The following is a 24,131-nucleotide window of genomic DNA, read 5'->3' on the forward strand; positions in this document are numbered from 1 at the left end:
TAAGTCTCAGCACTGTTTAAGCTAGTGAATTCTATGCTTTCTTCATACAGTTGTGCTATATAAAGTATTTGTTTTAAAACCTCATTAAATTTTATTTTCTTTTGAGACAGGGAATTACTATGTAGCCCTGGCTCTCACCTGAACTCACCATGTACACCAGACTAGCCTTGAACTCACAGAATCCTGTCTGCCTCTGCTTGTACATACTGGGATTAACCGTGTGTGCCACTATACCTGGCCTAGGTTTCCTCTTAGAACTTTAGAAGGTGATCTGCAGTATGTAGTTAAGTATATTTCTTTTCTCATTGTACAAGGTGAAATTTGAATGTAGCTTACTATTGTAGAAATTTGTGGACAAAGATTTTTCCTATTTTTTAAAACTAATTTTCATTTCACATTGTAAATTTATGAAGTTGAAATTCACTTAGTCATAATGTTTTATTTCTAATTTTGAAGGTGTTGGCCAAACCTTTAAATCTTCAGGATCAAGATCAACAAAATCTGGTGATGCAAGTCTTAAAACTGGTCCTCAGCTGCCTGAGTTTTGACTTCATTGGAAGTTCAGCCGATGAATCCGCAGATGATCTTTGCTCAGTGCAGATTCCAACAACCTGGAGAACAAGTAAGAAAAGAGAAGTGTGCAACATGAGAGATGCTCAGAATAGATGGTGCAGAATTAAGCAGCACAGTTGACCTGATCGTATGTTGTTAGCTCTGTGCTTGTGAAGTTGCCTAGTAGCTACATGGGAGGATTGTAATATAGAATAGCTGCTAAAACTCAATATTGAAATGCTTTGTCTGGTTCATAACTGCTGTATTTTTATTTAAACAGTAGAAAATAGACTTGTGGGGAAATGTTAAGATTTTTGTTTGGAGACTTCCACATAAGTAGTGAGGAAGGATCTAACAGTTATCCAGAGGTATTTTTCAGAATTAAAGGTGAATAAATCAGAGTAGGTGACTGAGCAGAGCAGAGTTGTGGCAGGTGCGATGCCCAGAACAAATCCAGGTCTCCCTCACGTTGCAGACAGTATCACTAGGGTGCCTCGGCAGAGGCTGGGAGGCTGGAGAGCCTTTGTGAAGGAAGCGTTATTTCTCATGGACCCTTCCCACCTGTGCAGCGGGGAGACTGAGCGCTTTTGCCTCTGGAGATGAACCTCCCTCCCTTAGCTGTTTGCTTGAAAAGTTAAACTAGAAAAGCTTCAGATTTGGGGATATCAGATAGGGGATCAACATATAAAGTTGGTTTTTTTTTTAATGACTTCCAAATTAGGAATCAAAGATTAATAAACAAGAGATTTAACTTTCCACATCTTGGTTGCAGTGACAAATTCATCAACTAGCACATGTAATAAAAATGCACCGACTAAAAATATGTATGCACACCTGAGTGCACATAAAACTGGACTCAATATAATTGGAGGTTGTGTTGGGCTCCTTGGCTGTGGTGTTGTAGAGTAAGTTTTTATAAGAGTTCACCGGTATGGGAGAGTGGGGAAAATAAGGCCTAGGTCTGTATTACATATGTGAATCTATAAGTTAATATCTTAGAAAGTTTAATTGTTTAAAAAGTTGGAGAATTAATATACAAGGTGAAGAATAGAAATAGACTTTAAGAGGGTATGATTAATATCCCTAGAGATATAAAAAAAGGTAAAGCATTCCTGAGACAAGAATGAACATTTGCCACATAATTTAAAAATTTAATAAACAACTAAAGAGAAAGTTAATGAAATTTACTAAGTCAAATAAAACAAGATGTTTTGATAGGAGAAAAAAACGTCTGTAAGGAAATGAGAAGGTGAAACCAGGAGGTTGGGATTTGACTATTGGAAGTTCTAGAAAGAGAGAATAGGGAAAAACAGAAGGAAATTTGGAAACCTAGAAATGTTTTCAGCATTAAAGGACAAGTTTATGAATTGAAAGTTATACCAAGTATACAGAATGATGAGAGAAAAGATAAGTACTAGGCTTCATATTCATGATGTCCCAGAAAAAAGGCTTGTTGTACACGAGAAAGAAAATTAAGTCACCGCTGGCTGGTGGTGGTGCACACCTTTTTTTTTTTTTTTTTTTTAATCCATAGAATTTATTTATTTTTATTTTATTTTACAATACAATTCAGTTCTACATATCAGCCACGGATTCTCTTGTTCTCCCCACTGCCGCCCCCCTCCCTTCCCCCCAGCCCATCCCCCATTCCCACCTCCTCCAGGGCAAAGCCTCCCCCGAGGACTGAGATCAACCTGGTAGACTCAGGTCCAGTTCCCTCCTTCCAGGCCGAACCTAGTGACCCTGCATAAGCCCCAGGTTTCAAACAGCCAACTCATGCAATGAACACAGGACCTGGTCCCACTGCCTGGATGCCTCCCAAACAGATCAAGCCAATCAACTGTCTCACCCATTCAGAGGGCCTGATCCAGTTGGGGGCCCCTCAGCCATTGGTTCATAGTTCATGTGTTTCCATTCATTTGGCTATTTGTCCCTGTGCTTTATCCAACCTTGGTTTTAACAATTCTCACTCATATAAACCCTCCTCTTTCTCGCTAATTAGACTCCCAGCGCTCCACCCGGGGCCTAGCCGTGGATCTCTGCATCCAGCTCCCTCAGTAGTTGGATGGGGTTTCTAGCATGACAGTTAGGGTGTTTGGGTGGTGCACACCTTTAATCCTGACACTCAGTAGGCAGAGGCAGGCAGATCTCTGAGGCCAGCTTAGTTTATAAAGCAAGTTCCAGGACAGCCAGGGCCACATAGAGAAACCTTGTCTTGAAAAGTCAAGAATAAATTAAAGGGAAAAAAAGCCCAGCTGCAGCGAGTGGCCATACCGTATATAGAGGTCTTGACATTCTTACTTGTATGGTGTTTTAATCCAAATATTGGTGTTAGAAAAATCATTTTTCCCCCCAGTTTTCCTGGAACCAGAAACATTGGAACTTTTCTTCAATTTGTATCACTCGCTTCCACCACTACTGTCTCAGTTAGTAAGTACAAGTTATTCCTTATTTCTTAAAGATAAAATGCTCATGATAGTTTGTTGTTGTTTTGTACTACTGGGGAATTGAACCTACAACACCACATGTAACCAGGCTACATGTCTAGATTCTGTTTTGTTTTTTGAACAGGGTCATCCCGTGTAGCCCATGCTGCCTTCAAACTTGACTTCTATCCTCAGCCTCCTCAATGCCAAGCCCATTCTTGTACCTGTGATTCTTTTCTGATCTGAAGTGTAAGGGTAATGTATATTCACTTCAACAATTCTTATGCACTTAATTGAGTTATGTTTCTCCAGTAGTTCTTTCATTTCTGAATGTATGTTATATTCATTGGAATTTGTTAACAGTCCATTCTGCTTTGTGATTAAGCTCAGAACCAGGAACTCATCTTGTTCTTGCCACAACGAAGACAGTCTTCCAACTTCTACCTGTATCTCACTCCCTAATCTGTACTCACCTCACTCAAGTCCCACACCACTAGGACCTTACTTTTAACCTTCTCCAACTCTTCTTCAGCCTGGTTGGCTACATGTCTTAGGTCTGATGGGCAGTCTCCATCAGAAGTCTCTGACAGAGAAACAAAGGTGATCCACTCACTTGATTTCGTGCTCATCACTCTTGCATGCTCAACTTTATTTTGAAATTCTCTTCGTTACATAGAATTTTGAGACTATGAGCACCATCTTTGTTGAATCTTAAGATCTAACAATGTTGGGAAAAATGTAAGTTTAATAAAAATACGTTACTAGAAATTGGAGAATTGTGTCTGTGGAGAAGTGTTCAAGATTTAAAGTGTATTTATTTAAATATCATGAAAAAGGAAGAATGTATTGCCAAGTGCTCTACTATTGAGCTCCATCTCTAACCTAACAAATCTATTCTTGAATCTCCAATTTAAGGTATTAATCTGAGTTTCATAGGGTGCTTATCTGTGGCTGTGCTTCATCCTTTCGTTTTTCAACTAGGAAAATTGCTTGTAGTTGTTAAAAAAGCATGAAGTTATATGATTGTTTTAGTATAAAGCAGAAAGGTACTCGTGATTTAAAAAATATAGACGAAAACATCTACTTTGAGATAAGTAGCATGATGCCCTGTTACGTTATCTTGCTTCATCTTCACAATGAACCCTGCAAGATTAATAACACTGGCCTTGCTAGGTTAACCTGAAAAAAAGAAAACAGACCCAGAGTGGCTAATTGACTTTCTCCAGGGCAGCAGAATAGATATTGGCATTGAGATTAAAGCTCAGGTTTTTTTCTCAAACTATGCACTGGTGTTTGCTCTTACGACACTGATGGTTCCCAGTGATGTACATCAGGGTTGCCTAAGGAGGGAAGGTTTGTTTGATAACAATAGAGCAGTAAGGAAACTAGACCATGGCCCAAACAGAAAGATTCCATGTTTGTGCTTATTCTCACCCTTATCATGAGAGCCAGGCATTTGCTATGAAATCTCCTATTAGAAATACTTTAATATTGGCAGCTAATGGTAATTTTTTTTTTAAGTGGACAAGTAAATATGTGAACCTAGATAAAACATGCAGAGACCAGTTTGTCCTTTAAGTTAATATGAGGACAGACTGCAGTAAGTGCTGTTGGATTTAGGAACCTAAGTAATGAAATGGCCTGGAAACTTAGGAAGATAACTAGGTGAGAGATAACTCCTTTAGAACTTTGAGAAGTTACTAACTCTTCTAGCAGCATTTTTCATCCCTGTAAGATACTCATGAATGGTGAAGGATATAATTCATAACCAAATAATTTTGCTATATGCCTGTTAAAGGGTTTTTTTTTCTCCTTTGCAGGCTCCATAATATATAATTTATAATACTCTAACTTTTACTTCAAGATCATTTGTTGCTGATAGAACACCTAGTTTATTGGTTCACAGACAGAATGGGTATCTTAAGCAGTTGGGAACCTTCTCAATGTATCCAAGTGTAGTGCCTGTTTTGGCAGATTTGGCATATTAAAAAAATACAAGAGAGGATATAGATTATATATCTCACAAAATCAGAATGAGGAATCCAGGTGTCCAGCAAGAGGAAAAGGGGGATATGCATAAGAACACTGGTATATTGACATCTTCCCCCAGGAGAATGACAGAATGAAACCAACCCTCCTTTTTCTCCTTAAAATTTCTTTTGTGTTTATGTAGAGTACATGCTTGTATGCACATGTGTGTGTGTCTGTGCAACCATGGACCAGCATGTGGAAGCCAGAAGAGGATGTTAATTGTCTTTCTCCATAGCTATTAATCTTAGTCCCTTAGGGCAGGATCCTGAACCTGAAACTCTCCTCTTTTGGCTAGAATGGCCAGCCAGCAAGCTGCTGGCGTTTGTCTGTCTTCTAACACTGATGTTACAGGCATGTGTGGCTGTGTCCAGCTTCGTAGCCAGGTGTTCATGAAAGTGCCGTCACCCACAGAGCCATATCCGCAGCTCATGAGGCCCTTCCTTTGTAAAATTCAAATAAAAAAATGAAACCAAAAATGTCGGTTTTAAAGTCAGAGGAAAATGCAGTCTCCAAGCAGAGGAGACTGAGGAGAGATTTTAGAAATAACTGGAGGAATATCTACAAGTGCTATTGTAGTATGTGGCAGAGCCTTGTGGTGTTAGTAGATCTAGCTACATTTAAAATTGAAATGAAAAAAGAATTTTTCTTGCTTTTTAGGCACTTTCATGCTTAGTTCAGTTTGCTTCTACAAGAAGATCCCTATTTAGCAGTCCTGAACGTGCCAAGTACCTTGGTAACTTAATTAAAGGAGTGAAAAGGATACTTGAAAACCCCCAGGTATTTATGAAGTAATTTAATTAATATTTAGCATGTAGAAATTATATTTTTGCTCATTGGTACATAATAATTTTTTAAATTTAATTTATTGTGTTTCTGGAAGAAAATAGTATTATATTCATCTTCCAGAGGTCTCATTTGCTATTGTTTTTAAAAAATAGAATACTTTCAATGTAGAGTTGGTGCCCCCCCCCTTTGAAGTGAATAAGAGTCATGTATTGTTATCATTGTACTTTATTTCTTTGCTTGTACTAGTTAAACTGCTAAAGTGATTGAGGATTATGTCTGCTTTTTGAAGGAGGAGATAACTTAAATTTAATTGTTAATATTGAAGTGAGTTGCCTTCAGTTATGAAATCGTGTCTTTTGCCCTCTTGTGGACACTCAGTTTGTAGCTTTAGAAATAGACTGCGTTAGCTCTAGAGCTTTGGTGTCAGCACACACTTGCAGAGATGTTCATGAGAGGTTTGGAGTGTCTAACAAGTAATTATATTACTTTTAATTTGGTTTTTCTGGCTTAAAGCATTTGTAATTAAACCACAGACTGTAAAAGCATTAAGTGGTAGCTTACAGAGCTTTATCTATGCTTCTCAGGTTACTGGCAATTTGGGGAACATCAGATATCTTTGTATAGAAATAAAGTATTATCATTCTATAGAGGCATTTGTTTTTGTTTTTGTTTTTTTTTCAGTTGTTGAAGAGATTTTATTTGTTTGTTTTTGGTTTTTTTTTGAGACAGTTTCTCTGTGTAGCCCTGGCTGTCCTGGACCTCACTCTGTAGACTAGGCTGGCCTCAAACTCACAGAGATCCACCTGCCTCTGCTTCTCGAGTGCTGGGATCAAAGGGCTGCACCACCAAGCCTTGTGAGATTTTTTTTTAAATTTTAAGTTTTTATAACATTTTTTATTTAACAACTTCATTTGTGTATATAACATCTTGATCATGTGCAAACCAAGCACCCGTGCCCATATCTTCTACACCCATACTTCCCAGGTGGAATATCTATAATAGATACAGTTGTTTCTATCTTTTCAATGTTAGTTCAGGTCTCATATTTACTCTTTTTGCTGATAGGTGGGATTTTACTTTAAAATCATAAGTTATCTGTGCAGCTTACTGTCATGAGCTGTATTATGGGAGATAGTTGGCCAATGTCGGCTATCTCTCCTAAGCTAATTTCCTTCTCACGGTGATATGTCACTGTAAAAGTCAATCTGGAGTTTTGGTATACAATGGTATATTTAATACACAAGTGTGTAGTAAAAGACCTTGTTGTAAGATGTATTTTTGGAATTTGTCCTAGATAATAGATACTATTTTTCTTTCCTAGAGCTCCCATTTGTAAAAGTCCTTAGATTCTTTTAAGTATTAGTATTTAAGCAATTCATTTTTAAATTTGATTATATTCCAGCTATACTGCAAAATGTTTAAATATAGAGGTAACATTTGTCCTGTAGTCAAGCCACTCACAGTTGCCTGGAAAGGCCTTTTTTGGTCTATTCCTTTAACTTTCCTTCGGAAAGTCCCCTGCATGCCATAGAGGGGTTTTGTTAAACTTGGTTCCCTTTGTGGTAATTTGAATGCCTTATCATTTAGAGGCAGGAAGTTAACTTAGAGCCATTGAATCTATAGATATGGAATAAGTGTTGAATTAAAAGAATTGTCTGTGATTTGTGCACTTACATAACACACACACACACACACACACACACACACACACACACATCACCTAGGCTTTTTGTGTCATAAGTTCCCACACATTAGTCATCTTGGTGTGGGGCTGCTTCTACAAACTCTTTTTTAGATTCCTTACTGTTATTGGACACCAACACTGCACTTAGCAGGCCTCACTTGTTTTCTGATAGTGTTATCTGTCTACTCACCTGCCACAAAGTCTGTACCTGTGAAAACCAGAGGAATTAATATAAATACTTGGGAAAAATACAGTTTCTTTAGGGGCCTTTCTTTTGTATCTTCATTTAGGGATTGTCTGATCCTGGTAATTATCACGAATTTTGTCGATTTTTGGCTCGTTTAAAGACAAACTATCAGCTGGGAGAATTAGTTTTGGTGAAGGAGTATGCTGAAGTTATCGGATTGATTGCTAATTTTACTATTACTAGCCTACAGGTAAGTACAAGTGTGTAATTGAGCTTAAACTATAATTTTAAACCAGTTTTTTTGGTAAAGGTTTGGTAGAGGTGATTTCTTTTTAAATACTTACTTGAGTACTTGAGAATTATTCTTTACAAAGTTTTTAGGTAAAATAGTCATTGCAACACATAAAATAATAAAAATTGGTATTCTGCTTAATGTCTAGTAATTGAAGAGTGATGAGAATCTGTAGTTAAATCTATGTAAAGAAACAAGAGATTATGTGAAAATTATAGATTGTATTATGGGAAAATTTCTTTGTAAGTTGTTGGAAAGCTTTGTTTCCACTTGATTTCAGCCCTTGCAAAATATTTATGGAATAGATTCTAAGGAAATGTGGTAACATTTTAGTAGTCATTATTGTAAGTGGCATAGTGAGAGATACTAGTTTTTGAATACTTCTTGATTCATAAAATTTGTGTGATCCTTAGTTATATAATCAGAATAAAAGTTAATTTTATCAGGGCTGGGAATGTAGTTCACCTGATAGAATGCTTTCGTAACACTCACAAAGCCCCAGGTTCTAGCCCTAGCACCATGTCACCTGGGTATGGTAGTATATACCTGTAGTAGCAGCTCTCAGGGTGTGGAGACAGGAGAATCAGAAGTTAAAGTCCTTCTCAGGTAGGATTCAAGGCTAGTCTAGGTTACACCAGGTCCCTGTTCAAAACAAACCAAAAACAACAAACTAAAACAAGAACTACAAAAAGCCAGTTAATTTGATCTGTAGTAATTTTGCTCTATGACTTTTAGTCTAGAAAACTATAATGGCATTTAAAATAACAATTTGCTGTGTTTCTTTGTAGCATTGGGAGTTTGCCCCCAACAGCGTTCATTACTTATTAACTCTGTGGCAGAGGATGGTAGCATCTGTTCCTTTTGTGAAGTCAGCTGAACCTCACTTATTAGACACTTATGCACCTGAAATCACCAAGGCTTTTATCACTTCCCGATTGGAATCTGTTGCCATTGTTGTGAGGTATTAAAATATTAAATGTTTTATTTTTAGTCTGTCTTGAAATTTTTAAAGATTGAAGTGAAAACTTCATTCCATTGTTGGTGTACAGTTTTATGAGTTCTGACAAACATGTACAGTTGTGTAACCACCACCGTACTCATGATAGTGAACGTAGTACCATCACCTGGAGATACTTTGGGTCCCTTTTTAGTTAGCACACAACTCTGGCAATAACTAATCTGTCTTCCTATTATTTTTGCCATTTCTAGAATATTGTACAGTTGGAACCCCCAGTATTAGTTTTTGAAGTCTGGTGTTTTTAACTTGGCATTTGGAATCTCTCATGTTGTATCAGGGGTTCCTTCCTTTTTATTACAGAGTAGAGCCCATCTGTGAATGGGTCAGTGCACCCATTGACTGATCATGGGTAGCTGGCTTGTTCTTCTTTAGCAATGGGATAAACTGCTGACTTCATTCCTATGCACAATTTCATATGAACATCAATTTCCATTTCCCTTGTGTATTTTACGTATACATGAGGGTTTCCTGGTGGCATGGTAAGTATACATTTTCTTTATAAAAAGCTGCATAACCATTTTCCAATGTGGCTGTAACATCTATACTTACACCTACATTATATGAAAATTTGAATTGTTCTGCACTTGATTGCTGACTGTTGATGATTTTTTTTTAGTTTTATAGTAAGTCTAGTAGGTGTGTAGTGGTAACTCATTGTGGTTTTAATTTGTATTTTGTATTTATTCTTTGGCAAAATGTCTGTCAAATCTATTGCCATGGGGCTGGAGAGATAGCTCGTTGGCTAAGAGCACTGGCTTCTTTTTTAGAGGGCTCTTGTTCAATATGCAGCACCCACCTGGCAGCTCACAGCCACCTGTCTAAACTCCAGCCCTGAGAATCTGAAGCCCTCTTCTGGCCTCTGGCCACCAGGCACACACACAGTGCACAGACATACACACAGGCAGACACCAACACCTATAAAATAAAATGAAAACGGTTTGTAAAAATCTGTTGCCAGCCCCTTTTACAAACTGGGTTATTTCCTTAGATTAGGATTTTAGAAGTTTGTATGTCTGTTCACAGTTCTTTTGTTAAAGTCCTGGAGACTGTTTTCCTCTCACACTGCCCGTTACTTGTCTTTCTATTTTCTGAGTCTAGAAGATTGTATGTTTTACATTCGCTGAGCTCCTGCCTATTGTTTTGTTTTATGTATCATCCTTAGTGCCCTGTCTAAGGCATTTTTACCTCATTCCAAGTCAGAGCTTTTCTTTACTTTTTTATAGTTTTTAAGATTTTGCACACCTTTAATTCCAGCACTCAGTAGACAGAGGCAGATGGATCTCTGCATTCAAGGCCAGCCTGATCTACAGAGTGAGTTCCAGGACAGCCAGGAATACACAGAGAAACACAAAAAACACCAAACCAAGCCACACCAAACAAAATTTACACTTAATGTGTGTGATCCATTTGAAGTCAATTTTTTTTCTGAGTGTGGAAACACGTCTGTACTCCCAGCACTTGGGATGCTGAGATGGGAGAATCACAAGCTCTGTGTAATACATGGAAGGCCCCTTGGTTACAAAGGGAGACTGTCTCAGAAACAAAAACTGAACAAACAAAGAAGCCAGGTTTTGTATATTATATTATCTGTATATTATCTGTATATATGTATATTTGTTAATATTACATAAAGTTCAGGTTCTTCTTGTCTCCATTTTGCTTTGGAGGATCAGTTCCTTACCCCAGTGCCATTTGTGGATACAGACTATCCTTTGTAATTGAAGTTCATTCACATTGTTAAAAATTAATCCACCACATGTTTATGGTTCCATTTTGAGATTCTGTTCTTACTAATCCACATAGATTTCCACCAGTGCCCTCTTTTAGTTACTATAGGTGAAATAAACTTTGAAATCAGGCAGTATGAGCATATTTCATTTCTCTCTTCATGTAAAACTTAGCATCAGCTTGCCAGTCTCTATTTCATTTAAATATAATGATGATGATGATGATGTGTGGGAGAATATATGCCAAGCACCTGTGTGCAGGTCAGAGGACAGCTTCATGGAGTTGTCTCTGTCCTCCATCTTTATATACATGGTTCCAGGAATCGAGGTCAGGTCCACAGACTTTGCAGTAAGCATTGTGCTGGCTGAGCTCTCTGTGAGTCTGGCCCTGTCTCTGACTTTCTACAAGAGCTTCCTGTTTGGATGGACTTGGATTGAATCCCATATGTTATTTGGGAGAGGGTCTGAGACTGCAGCCGTGTCCAGTCTTTGGGCAGCAGACATGGTGCATCTGCCCTTCTTTGTTTAGCTCTTTGGTTTCTCCTATCAGTGCTTTGTAATTTCAGCTTTTAGATTTTGAGCATACTTAGTTAGATTTAGTTAGTACCTTTGTATTATACTGTTGCTTAGTTTTGAGAACAGTGTCTGGTGGGCACCAAGCCTTAAATTCACGTCTAACTGAGGCTGGCCTTAAACTCCTTATCCTTCTGTCCTCAGTTCCTGAGTGCTTGAATTGTAGGCACATGCCCTCTCCCGCAGCTTACCATGCTTTTTCAATCGTGTGACACAGTTGTTCAATATTCCAGTTTCATTTCCTCTTTGCCATTGGAGAGCAGCACAGCTGGGTTTGTATTTTGAGCTTGCTTGTTATGATCTTGGTATTCACTTCTTAGTTCTAGTGGTTTTGTGTGTGTGTGTATGTGGGGTCTTTTCATCATTTTTATGTGCATAATCATGTCAACTTCATATATGTGGTTTTATTTTTTACCTTCCAATCTATTTGTCTTTTATTTCTTGGCTCATCATAGCATTTTTACATTGCAAAGTTTCAGTGCTGTGATTAAGATGTACCACATTGTAAGGGAATGTCTTCTGTGTTTCAGAGATAATTTAGATGACCCCCTGGATGACACTGCTACCGTGTTCCAGCAGCTGGAGCAGCTGTGCACAGTCAGCAGATGTGAATATGAAAAGACGTGTACTCTTCTTGTACAGCTGTTTGACCAAAATGCGCAGAATTATCAAAAGCTCCTGCATTCAGCTTCTGGGCTAGCTGTTGATATGGCAATTCAAGAAGGTCAGTTTGTGTCACACAGTTGTGAGCAGTGTGCCATAGTGAGTAGAGCCATCAGTCACTATCAGAACCTTGCTTTGAGCCAGGTGTAATGGCACACCTCTTTATTCCGAGTGCTAGGTTAGGGAGGCAGAGGCAGGAGGATCTCTGAGTTCAAGGCCAGTTTGTCCTGCTGTAAACGAATTCTATAAGTTTCTCCCAATGTCCCCAGTAAACAAACCACTGATCTTACTAAGCTGTTGGGTATTTTGGTGACTTGACTTTTGATCTTTAATATTTTTCTGAGACACAGAGGAAACAACTCCATGTGGACTCTATGGAACAGCTGTTAATGATCCTCAAGTAGACAGTGTGATGTCATTGTCTTTACTAGTCTTCTTTTCTATAGTAAATTTTAGACATAGCCAAAGTCAGCCAGTAAAAGACACCTCATCATATTTTGCTTTTATTTGTGTATCAGTCTTCACTATGCTTTTTCTTTTTTACTTCTCACTTTCTTTATTATTGTCTTTAACCTTACTGAACAGGACATACTTATTTCTTTATATCCCATTAAATACTTTCAGATAGATAGCAGGGAATAAGTTTTTTTTTCTCCAAATTTTTAAAATGCAATAGAAGGATGAAAGAATTCATAGTTTTTGTTATTTGTTAGGTTAGTATACAAAGTAATGGGTTTCATGGGCATAGCCACCTGTTTGTGTTACTATACTTTGTTCCTATTCATTCCCTTTCCTCTCTTCCCCCACACACCTTCTGCTCCTCGCTGGCTATCTCTGCTCCCTTCCTTCCTCAAGAGAATCACTCCTGTTTCTATGTCTCATACATTCTATTACCTCCTTACCCCTTCCTCCCCTTTGATGACCCTGTGTCTAGTTTCATGACTTATACACACCCACAGATATGAATATACCCGTTTATTCTATATTCATATATATTATACATATAAGTTTAAATCTAGAGTTCTGTATGGTACAAAGTAGGCAATATTTGTTTTTTGGAGTCTCTCTCAAAATAATGATTTCCAGTTCCATCCATTTCCATCAAATGTCGTGATTTCATTTTTTTCATGGCTAGATAAGATGCCATTGTAAATACGTATGTATTATGTTTTCCTTATCTGTTTGTTTGTTGAAGGACATCTATGCTGATTTCATTTCCTAGCCCCGGCCAATAGCACAGCACTAAGTGTGGAAGAACAAGTATCTCTGTGGTCCTTCAGCAATATACCCAGGAGTACTGTATCTGGGTCAAGTGTAGATCTGTTTTTACTTAAAAAAAAAAGAAAAAAAAAAGTAGCTATACTTATTTCCATATTGGTTGCACAAGTTTACATCCCAATAGCAGCAAATATATGTTCTTCTTTCTCCATTCATGTTGTCATTTGTTTTCGCCATGCAAATCATTCTGAAAATGGTGAATGATTTCTCCAAGCGATTTTACACTTCCCTGACTGCAAGGATGCTCAACACCTTCTCATGTGTTTATTGGCTGATTGTGTTTTTCCTTCTGACAGCTGTATGTCAGTTCATCTGCCCACGTATTGACAGAATGTTTTTTTTTCCTTTTATTTTATTTTACAATACCGTTCAGTTCTACATATCAGCCACGGGTTCCCCTGTTCTCCCTCCTCCCACCCCTTCCCCTTAGCCCAGCCCACCCCCCATTCCCACCTCCTCCAGAGCAAAGCCTCCCCTGAGGACTGAGATCAACCTGATAGACTCAGTCCAGGCAGGTCCAGTCCCCTCCTCCCAGACTGAACCAAGCGTCCCTGCATAAGCTCCAGGTTTCAAACAGCCAACTCATGCAATGAGCACAGGACTCGGTCCCACTGCCTAGTTGCCTCCCAAACAGATCAAGCCAATCAACTGTCTCACCTATTCAGAGGGCCTGATCCAGCTGGGGGCCCTCAGCCTTTGGTTCATAGTTCATGTGTTTCCATTCATTTGGCTATTTTTTTTTTCAATAATTGAGTAAAACCGAAATTTATTATAAGCCACAGTCGTCCTAGGGACCTCCATGCTATATATATAGCCTCCATGGTTCTATGGGTTGTGGTCTGATTGTTCTTTATTTTATATCTAGAATCCACCTATGAGTGAATACATACCATGACTGTCTTTCTGGGTTTGGGTTACCTCACTCAGGATGATTTTTTTCTAGTTCCATCCATTTGCCTGCAAATTTCATGCTTTCATTGTTTTTCTCTGCTGAGTAGTACTCCATTGTGTATATGTACCACATTTTTTTCATCCATTCTTCCATTGACGGGCATCTAGGTTGTTTCCAGGTTCTGGCTATTACAAATAGTGCTGCTATGAACATAGCTGAGCATGTATCTTTATGGTATGAATCAGCATTCCTTGGGCATATGCCCAAGAGTAGGATGGCTGGGTCTTGAGGTAGTTCGATTCCTAATTTTCTGAGAAACCGCCATACTGATTTCCACAGTGGTTGTACAAGTTTACATTCCCACCAACAGTGGAGGAGTGTTCCCTTTGCTCCACTTCCTCTCCAACATTAACTGTCATTGGTGTTTTTGATCGTAGCCATTCTGACAGGTGTAAGGTGGTATCTCAGAGTCGTTTTGATTTGCATTTCTCTGATGATTAAGGATGTTGAGCATTTCTTTAAGTCTTTCAGCCATTTGTGATTCTTGTTTTGTGAATTCAGAATTTTTTTTTATGTTTAAGTTTTGAGGATCTTTCTGTATTCTAGAAATTACTTCCCTGTCCACTGTGTAGTTTTCAAATATTTCCCCCATATTGTAGACTATCCTGACTCTACTGAATATTTCTGTCCCCCTTCAGAAGCCTTCTAATTTTATGTAATTTCATATGACATTTAAGATTAGTTCTTGTGCTACTGGAATCCTTTTCAGAAAGTTATTGCTTATATCTATAGCTTGAATCCTTTCCATGTTTTCCTCTAGCAGTTTCAGAATTTCAAGTATCACAGAAAGTTCTTTGATCCATTCTGAGGTTAATTTTGTGCACAGTAAGGTACATGGACCTGATGCACACATGCGTGCTTGCTTGCTTCCTACCTTTCTTTTTTTTTTTTCTTTTTTTATCCTGAGATGGAGTGTTGCTCAGGCTGTTCTGGAATTCACTCTGGAGACCAGGCTGACCTCAAACTCACAGAGATCTGCCTGCCTGCCTCTGCCTCCCAAGTGCTGAAATTAAAGGCATGTGCTACCACCTCCCAGCTCTTTTCTTCTTACACTGAGATCTTGATAGGAGGGAGTGCCTTCCTCAATCACTCTCCACTTAAAAAAATTTTTTTTTTTGTTATTTTGTATGTGTGAGTGTCTTGCCTACATGTATGTCTGTGCATGCACCATGGGCAGAAGCTGGAAGAGGGCATCAGATCCCCTGGAACTGGAGTTACAGATGGTTTTTAGCCACCATGTGGGAGTCAGACAGAGTTAAGCCCAGGTCCTCTGGAAGAGCAACCAGTGTTCTTAAACCTCTGAGTCATCTCTTCAGCCCCTCCTCTTTATTGAACGTGGAGTTCATTGATTCGGCTAGGCTAATTGGCCAGTGAGTTCCAGGAATCCACCTATCTCTGTTCCCTACCCACTCTCATCCCACCTCTGCTCCCAGCAGTGAGATTACAGATGTGTGCTACAGTGCCCAGCTTTTACATCATGCTAGGGAGCGTGCATGGCTGTCGCTTTACAACTGGACTGTCTCCTGAAGTACCTGTTGGATGGAAGAGTTTGAAGAGCACAAACTACCTTAACCTTCAGATAGTGTTCAGTGGGGAAGCCATCTGGTTCTAGTTTTTGTTGTTGTTGAAGCTTTTGATTATTGCTTCAATCTCACTGATGTTCAAAATCAGCATATGTATATGTGTCTAAAAATTTATTTCTCCTAGAATTTTTGTGGTTTTGGAATAAGTTTTCAAAATTTGTTCCCTTTTGGTCTTCACTAATTTATATCTTCTTTCTCTTTGTGCTTGTTGGCTAAGGGTTTGTCAGTCTTTTTTTTAAAGAAACAAGTCTATTGTTTAGATTCTAGTGGTGTTCTTTTCGCAATATTTTAGCATACAGTTTATTAGTTTCTTCCCGTTTACTGCTGTGGGCTTGTAGTCATTTTTGGGACTTTCTGATGTGATGTGTCATTAGGTTGACACTGGAAAATGTAAACACAGCTTAAACTTTTTTATTTGGAATTGCCTTATATGTGTTCCTGGTTATTTGATTCTAGGAAATCTGAAATTTTCATCTTCAATTACTTAGTGATGATTTAAGAGTTATTATTTAGTCTGATCTGGGCGGTGGTAGCCATGCCTTTTATCCAGCACTTGGGCGGCAGAGGCAGGTGGATCTCTGTGAGATCGAGACCAACCTGGTCTAGAGTTCCAGTACAGGCTCCAAAGCTACACAGAGAAACCCTGTCTCAAAAAAAAAAAAAAAAAAAAAAAAAAAAAGCTGTGTTATTTTTGTGCTTTTTCTTGTTACTGATTTTTAGTTTTATTGCACTATGATCTGATAATTCACAAGAAATTATTTTGATTCTTTGAATATTTGAGATGTGTTTTGTGACTATATATGTTAAGTTCATTTGATGAGTATTGTATTTAACTGAGAAGTAGTGATTTGAACTTTTATGTTCTTTGGTGTTTGTTTTATGATATTGGGAGCTCCAATATTGTTGCATCTATATTTCCAATTGTTACAGTTTTTGATGAGTTGGTCTCTTTATTACTGTGTACCAGTCTTCTTATCTCTTCTAGCAGAGAGTCTACTTCATCAGCTCTTGGCCTAAATATGCCAGATGGTTTTCAGCTTGTATTTGCTGGTATATTGTTTTCTACACTTGATTCTGTGGCTATCTTTACTATTGAGGTATGTTTCTTGGAGACACAGATAATTGGATTTGATTTATTAATCCAGTCAGCTGGTCTGCATCTCTTGAATAGTAAGTTTAGTCCATTTACACTTAAGGTCACACAGATCACACAGGGATCTGATGTTTCTGCCAGTTGTATAACTTTAACTGAGGCAACATAAACAAATACCTAGTTACCCCAGATAGGAAACCAACAACAGGCCAAACAATTCCAACTTGGCAATTGGAGTTATTTATAGAAGTACAAATGAGTACAGGAAGAGGGTCAACTCAAAGACACATCACATAAAAGCCTATTCTTGCATGAGTGATAAAGAATGGCAGTGTTGGAGCTCTCAGCCTGACTTGCATGTGGCTGGGCTGGCCAGGCTCTTAGAAGTTTTTTACTGCTTCTGTGACCTACGTTCCTTAGAGGGGGTCTTGTAAATCTTACGTGGTTCAACTTCTTGGACTTGGAAAGTTTTTCTTTCCTATGTCTCATGAACCTCCTTAGTTAGGCAGCACTGCTTAGAGCAGTGAGTTGGCTTACGCCCTTGCACCTTTTCAGACTGGATCTCCATTATGTCTGTTTGGAGTTCTCAATGCCTCTTGTATTTGGATGTCTGTTTTCTTTCTCTAGACTTGGTGAGTTTTCTACATCCGATGGATCCTCTGCCTTAGGTGTTTGTTTCAGTTCCTCCTTCTATTCTGTGGCTTCTAAGATTTGATTTCTTGATCTTCTTGATCTTCCCAGAATTCTGGGATCTTGTGGTCATGCTTGCTCCCGCCCCCCTTTTGATATTTTGGTGTTGTATTTCATCATCCTTGTCCTCAAGGCCCAATAACTTTTTTCTTTGACTTGGTTGAGTTTTGGTAATATTTTGCACTGTTTCTATTTATTTATTTATTTTTAAATTTTATTTCATTCAATGGGTTTTATTTTATTTTTGGTTTTTTGAGACAGGGTTTCTCTGTGTAGCTCTGGCTGTCTTGAATTTGTTATTTAGACCAGGCTGTAGAGCAGACTGGTCTTGAACTCACAGAGAACAGCCTGCTTCTATCTCCAGAATCCTGGAATTAAAGGTGTGTGCCACCACCGCTTGGCTAAGACCTAAAGTTTTCAGCTTTGATAGTTTACTTTTTGTTCCTATATGGCATGTGTTTTCTGTATTTAAGAAAACCTATGTAGCAACATCACAGAGATTTTTCTCCTGTAAGTTTAATAGTTTGAGCTGTTATGTTTAGGTCTGTGATCCATTTTAGATTAATCTATATGACTGTTGTGAGTTGTCAAGATTTTCTCTTTTACAGTCAATCTAGTTCTAGTATCAGTTGGTGACAAAATTATCTTTCCTTTATTGAATTACCATGATATTTTTGCCAAAGTAATTTCCCTTACGAGGCTAAAGTTGCTTACCAGACTATTCTTCTGTACCATTAGTCTGTACATCTGTTCTTAGGCCAGTACAGTAAGTTTGGTTAGTGTGGGTTACAGTTGATCCTTGAAGTCAGGTCATATGAATCCTCTAACTTTGTTCTTTTTCATAATAGGTTTGTCTGGTGTGTGGTGCCATCAGCTTGCCATTTCTTTAAAGGGTACCTTATGAAATTTAGTTGATATTGCCTCAATGTCTATTGCAGATAGGAACAATTAACACTGTTGTGTCTTCCACTTAATAAACTTCACATTGTCTTTGTAGTGCTTTGTTGATTTTGGTGTATAGTAATTAAAAATTATCCTAAATCTGTTATATAGTTTGATATATTCCATAACTGATCAATTATGAATAAAATTCTGTTCTGCTTCTCTATAAAATCAGAGTTGGTTTGTTTGTTGTTGTATAGCTTTGCAGTTGGGTTTGTGTGGACTCACTCTGGTAACTACACGATTATGCTGTCTGCAGACAGCCACAGTCCTATGTCTCTTCTCCTTGTCTTTGCCCAGCAGAGCTTCCGCTGCAGTGTGCTGATGGCAGGGAGTTGGTAGACTTACCTTGTTGCTGTCAGAACAGAGAAAGGATTCAGCATTTATTGTTGAGTATGATCTGACCTGTGAGTCTTTGGAAGTTGTTCATAATATAATAAACTGAGGAAATTTTTGTTTATTCATTGAGACATTTATAGTGAATACTCTTGTATTTTTTAAGTAGGTGGTTTTGGGTTTTTTTTTAAACATACTTTTTCAAATGACTTTTTCTTTTGCTGGTATAGTGAATTACATTAATTGATTTTTTTTTTAAATTTATGTTAAACCAGCTTTGCATTCCCAGGATAGTTTTTACTTGGTCTTAATATAGTGGTTTTTTTTTTTTTTATACATACATCATCTGGTATACAGTATACAAAAAGACTATTATCAGTGTTTGTGAAAGATACTAGTTTATAGCTCCCCTCCACTGTGTGACTTTCTCTGTCCTCAGTGCAAAGAATTCTAGTCAAACTAAAAAATTTTTTTTGGTTCTTTGTTTTGTTTTTTTATGGGAAATTTGTACTGTATTAAAGTGTACTGGCAGAAAATTATTCCTAATATTCTGTTATTGCTTTTCATATCTATAGGATTTGAAGTGATACACTTTATTTCATTTTTGATCCTGATATATTTTTTCACTTTTTTCTTTTCTTGAATTGATCCAGATAATTTTGTTGATTATTTTAGAGAACCAATTTATAATTTGATGACTTTTTTTTATTGTTGCTTTATTTTCTCTGAACTTTAGGGTCTACTATTTTCTTGTTTTGGATTTTTTTGGATACTTTTCTAATTTTGTTGCAGACTCTAGAGCTTTCATTTCTATTTTTTTTTCTATTAAGCATTGCTTTTATTACATAGATCTTGATGTTTTATTTTCCTTTCTGTTCAAAAACATTTCCTAATCAAGTTATGTCTTTGTTAACTGGTACATTAGAATGAATGCTTTTCATTTACAGGTATTTGAGGTTTTCCTGGCTCAGCTTACTGCTTTCTAATTCCTGCCTTGGTCAAGAATCATGTTGTCTGACCTCATCCTTCTGAATTTACTGAGACTTTTTATATGATTCAGCATGTAGTCTGTCCAGGTTAACACAACATGTGTATCTGGAAAGATTGCCTAGTTTACCATTATTTTACTTCAGAGTTCTGTCTTTGATTCCTTATTACTTTCAGAAATAAGATTATAAAGTTAACTATACTACTTTATTTCTTTCAATTTTTGTTTCATGTAGACATTGGTAATGATAGGTCTTATTAGCTGATTAGATTCCTGTTGAAATCTGTTGTATCAATGTGCTAGCACCCTCTCCGCTGTCTTCTCATATTTCCACTCACCTCCAGTCTATTTATGGTTTTTTTTTCTTTTTTCTTTTTCTTTCCTTTTATCTTTTTTTTTTTTTTTTTTTTTTTTTTTTTTTTTTTTTTTTTTTTTTTTTTTTTTTTTTTTTTCTTTTTTGAGACAAGGTTTCTCTTTGTAGTTTTGGTGCCTGTCCTGGATCTCGCTCTGTAGACCAGGCTGGCCTTGAACTCATAGAGATCTGCCTGGCTCTGGCTCTGCCTCCCAAGTGGTGGGATTAAAGGCGTGCACCACCACAGCCTGACCCGTTTGTGTTTTTATTCTTAAAGCATCTCTTGTAAACCAGGCAGTGGTGGCACGCGCCTTTATTCGGGAGGCAGAGGCAGGTGGATCTCTCTGAGTTCCAGGACAGCCTAGTCTACAGAGTGAGTTCTGGGACAGCCATGGCTACATAAAGAAACCCTGTCTCAAAAAACAAAACAAACAAAAAACTGAATAAAGCATCTCTTGTAGATAGTATATAGTTCTTTTCTACAAGTCTACCTCTACACCATCTCTCATTTTAACTGGAATGTTTTCCCATACTAAAAGGTGGGTGAAGGTATTATCAGCTGAATGTTATTAGAGCAGTTTCCTTAGAGCAAGGCTTCCTCACATGCTGGGCAAGCACTATACCATTGAACCATGCCCTCGGGATTGGAAGGAGGGTTTTCCTGCCACTGGTGTTACGTTCCTGGCTTGGGAGTTGTTGCACTGTCTCCACCTAGCAGCTTCCCGCACTGCTTTCTCTGTCGGGCAGAGTCCCCCTTAGTTTCACTGACATCTCACTCGGTGTCTGTTTTCTGCACAGAATTCTTACTTTACTTCTCTGGCCTTAAGCTTGTTAGGCGCCTGCTGTCTCTGAACCTGTGCCTGTGATGTCCAGGCATATCTGCAATGTCTGGCCCGTAAGTTATTCCTGGCTATTGAGGATCTGCTTTACCTTCTTGCACTCAGTGGAAATTGAGTGCTCTGTGACTGACAGGAAAGGCCCTTCTTCCGTGTGACCCAGTGCCAGGTTAGGTGTATTGTGCTGAGTGCAGAGTGGACTTTAGTTCCTCCTTAACTCTGGCTGTTTCTCCTTATAGATAAGTGATAGCCCTGGAATGTGGTGTACTTTTGTTTTGTCTGGTGACAAACAGATGGCATTTTTAGTATTTTTTCTAGGTGTACATTTTGTGTATAAATAGTTTGGATTATGTTACAATTTGGATCCTTTTTAGCCAGCTAACTGTAAAACTTGTTTGTGTTTTTTCCCCTTTTTAAATCTTGCAGTGTTTGCATTAGTAAAGAGTTAATAGTTCCTTTCATTTTGGTATGGCCACCAGATGCTGAACACACTTATGCATCGACTATTATTTGGTCTTGTATTCATTCTTGCTATCTAATTATTATTATTATTGGTGATTTAAAGTTTTGGGCTGTTCAATAGTAAATTGAAGAAATAATCTTTAAACGGCCAGTTCTGAAGAAATATTGAAGAATGCTGTAGAATACTGGAAATGAAAATACTACAAGGGAAATTGAAAGCTCATTTGGGAATGCCATGTATGTTAGAAAGACACAGTAGAACGAATAGAATGGAGGTAGCAAGTGAAGAAATTGTGAGAGTGAATTCATCATCTGTATTGTTATTCCAGCAAGCCTGGCTTCTACCGTCATAAACAGTCAGCCCTGCTCCTCTCAGACTGTCACCTCTAAACAGAAAGCCTTGGAGGTAGCCGGAGAGGAAGAATTGAGAGAGCAAATGTACTCAGCTGATAATACTGTAAGGCACCCATCTTATCACTGTGTCTCAGCAGGTGTGTCCTGAGGTTGTCAGCTGTTGTGTGTTTTGTGTTGTGTGTTGAGTCAGGGTCTGTGTGTTTAGCCCAGTGTAACTCAGGCTGGCCTAGAACTCACGAGAGTCTTCCTACTTTGGCCTCCTAAGATCATAGGAATTGGCCACCATGTCTGGCTAGCAAATGTTTCTTTAAAGAACCAGGTAAACCAAGGGTGTTTTTCCGACAGATAAAGCATAATGTCAACTGCCTTGAGATCCTAACAGTGATGTTAAAACACTTGTAAATAATTTAGAGATTAGAGAAGAACAAAGTTTAAAGTCACTATAGAAGTAGAGTGAATAGAATGAGAGGCTGAGAAGTTGAAGCCGTATCTCAGAAAGTTTCAGCACTGTGGCCTTGGACGATTGAAGCACAGGTTGTAGAACTCAGAATGCCCTCATCACTATTTGAGAGCAGTGGTGGATCCACCACAGCAGGGACTGTATGGAGCCCTTGGGAAGAGACCTGCAGCCATAGTCACATGACATAATTGGTGAGCTTGATGGTGGGAGTGGAACAGTTGACTTTCCTGAGTCTGGTGACAGTGGCCAAAAAGCTAAGAAAAGGCAGAGATAAAGAAGGAGGCAGAGAAGAGTTTCATGTATTCAGGGAAGGATGGCAGTTGCTGTGTTAGTGCAGCAGATATTTGACAGGGGGTGGCAGCTGGAGTGAAGTGAGCAGATAAAGACTTGATGAAATGGTCGGCCGCTGAGTCCAGCAGACACAGCAACACAGAGAAAGAAGTCTATACGAATGATGACGGCAAGGGGAGATAGGGAATGGGTTCGATTTCTTGTGTAAAGTTGTCCTCTCTTGTCATCTGTAAAAGGTTCCCTACTGTCAGAAAATGTGCGTGCGTGCGTAGTAAATAGAAATTTACCCTTCCATGTTTTCTTCCTTTTTGTCTTAATTTACTGTATTTAAACTTTATTTTAGAAAAATTATCCAAGTAACATGCATACAGCTTACTGTGGTTTTATCTACAGCCTTTTATGCATCTGAACTTAGGTGGAGTTTGTCAGATATGGGAAGATTTGGGTTATGCCCCCTTAAAAGTTGTTTTCTTTCGAAACTTTCAGCAGGTTGTAAAGTATGGAGATCTTACTCTGTATGGACTATGGATAGTTAACAGTTTGTGTTCAAAACACCATTGCAAAAGCAGTGCATTGTCCAGTTATCTGTAAGTTGGCTATAGCATGCATTCCCATCATCTTGGAGATGGATAATATAGTTAAGTAATACAAATCATGGTAAAGTTACATAGTAGGATATTATAGAGTGATAAAAATAAACTACAGGCATACTTAATGATGATGAATGTCAGATATTTGGTGAAGAAAACATCTCAGGAAGCTACATATAGCATGAAATCTTTAATAAAACTTTTAAACAAGTGTTGACAAGGAGAAATTTATTGTCTAGGAATATGTGCAAAAGTGGTAAAACAAGTGCCACCAGTTATAGGATCAAGGTCACCTCTAGAGTGATCCATACCTGACAAGCATAGGAAGGGTGTGGAAGCAGACACAGCAGTGTTAATCTGAGGCTTCCTAAATTTGTACAGGCCTTTTATGTAGTTAACTTGTTACATATATGATTTTGTATGAATAGCAAATATTACATTAAAATGTAGCAAGTTGAGGGTAGCAAGATGGCTCAGTGGATAAAGATGCTTGCCACCAAGCCTGATGACCTGGGTTTGATCCTTAAAACTGACATGGGGAGAGGAGAGAATTGACTCCTGCAAGTTTCCTTTTACTTCCACACATGTTCTGTGGTATGTGCTTGTGCGCGTGTGTGTGTGTGTGTGTGTGTGTGTGTGTGTGTGTTTTCCAGAAGGAAATTTAATGAAACTATAGATATTCAAAGACATGACTAGGATTAACTAAAAATGAACAATTGTTGGTGAGAGATATATATTGAATATATTAAGTCACACCCAATTTGTGATGTATACAAGTAGAACTTCTTATAGTTGGATTCTTATAATAATATTTGAAGATCTGCCTGTCTGGTACATAGAAAAATTTTAATAATTTAATAAAAGTCAATGAAGAAATTTATCTGCCTTTTAAAGATATCTATAGTATGTTCAAAAGTAATTGTTACTATATTACAAAGAATGCCCAGCATTGCTCTAGCTTGTACATTGTGTGCAGTAGTATTCA

The 24,131-nt window shown here is 38.1% G+C and overlaps 1 protein-coding gene across 2 annotated transcripts in view; it reads left to right on the top strand.

Moving 5' to 3' along the window:
• Nucleotides 1-24,131, top strand: part of Ranbp17 (RAN binding protein 17) — a 341,764-nt gene that overhangs the window by 35,169 nt on the left and 282,464 nt on the right. The window contains exons 7-13 of one of the 2 annotated variants that reach the window (XM_037200543.1): nt 457-622; nt 2,909-2,982; nt 5,667-5,786; nt 7,770-7,916; nt 8,747-8,919; nt 11,807-12,000; nt 21,781-21,942. In XM_037200543.1, the coding sequence (XP_037056438.1) occupies nt 457-622; nt 2,909-2,982; nt 5,667-5,786; nt 7,770-7,916; nt 8,747-8,919; nt 11,807-12,000; nt 21,781-21,942 (1,036 nt within the window). The remainder of the gene's footprint in view (nt 1-456; nt 623-2,908; nt 2,983-5,666; nt 5,787-7,769; nt 7,917-8,746; nt 8,920-11,806; nt 12,001-21,780; nt 21,943-24,131) is intronic. The other variant, XM_037200544.1, reaches the window with a different exon arrangement.

This window comes from Peromyscus leucopus, chromosome 8b (genome assembly GCF_004664715.2).
Source record: "Peromyscus leucopus breed LL Stock chromosome 8b, UCI_PerLeu_2.1, whole genome shotgun sequence".
NCBI classification, from domain to species: Eukaryota; Metazoa; Chordata; class Mammalia; order Rodentia; family Cricetidae; genus Peromyscus; species Peromyscus leucopus.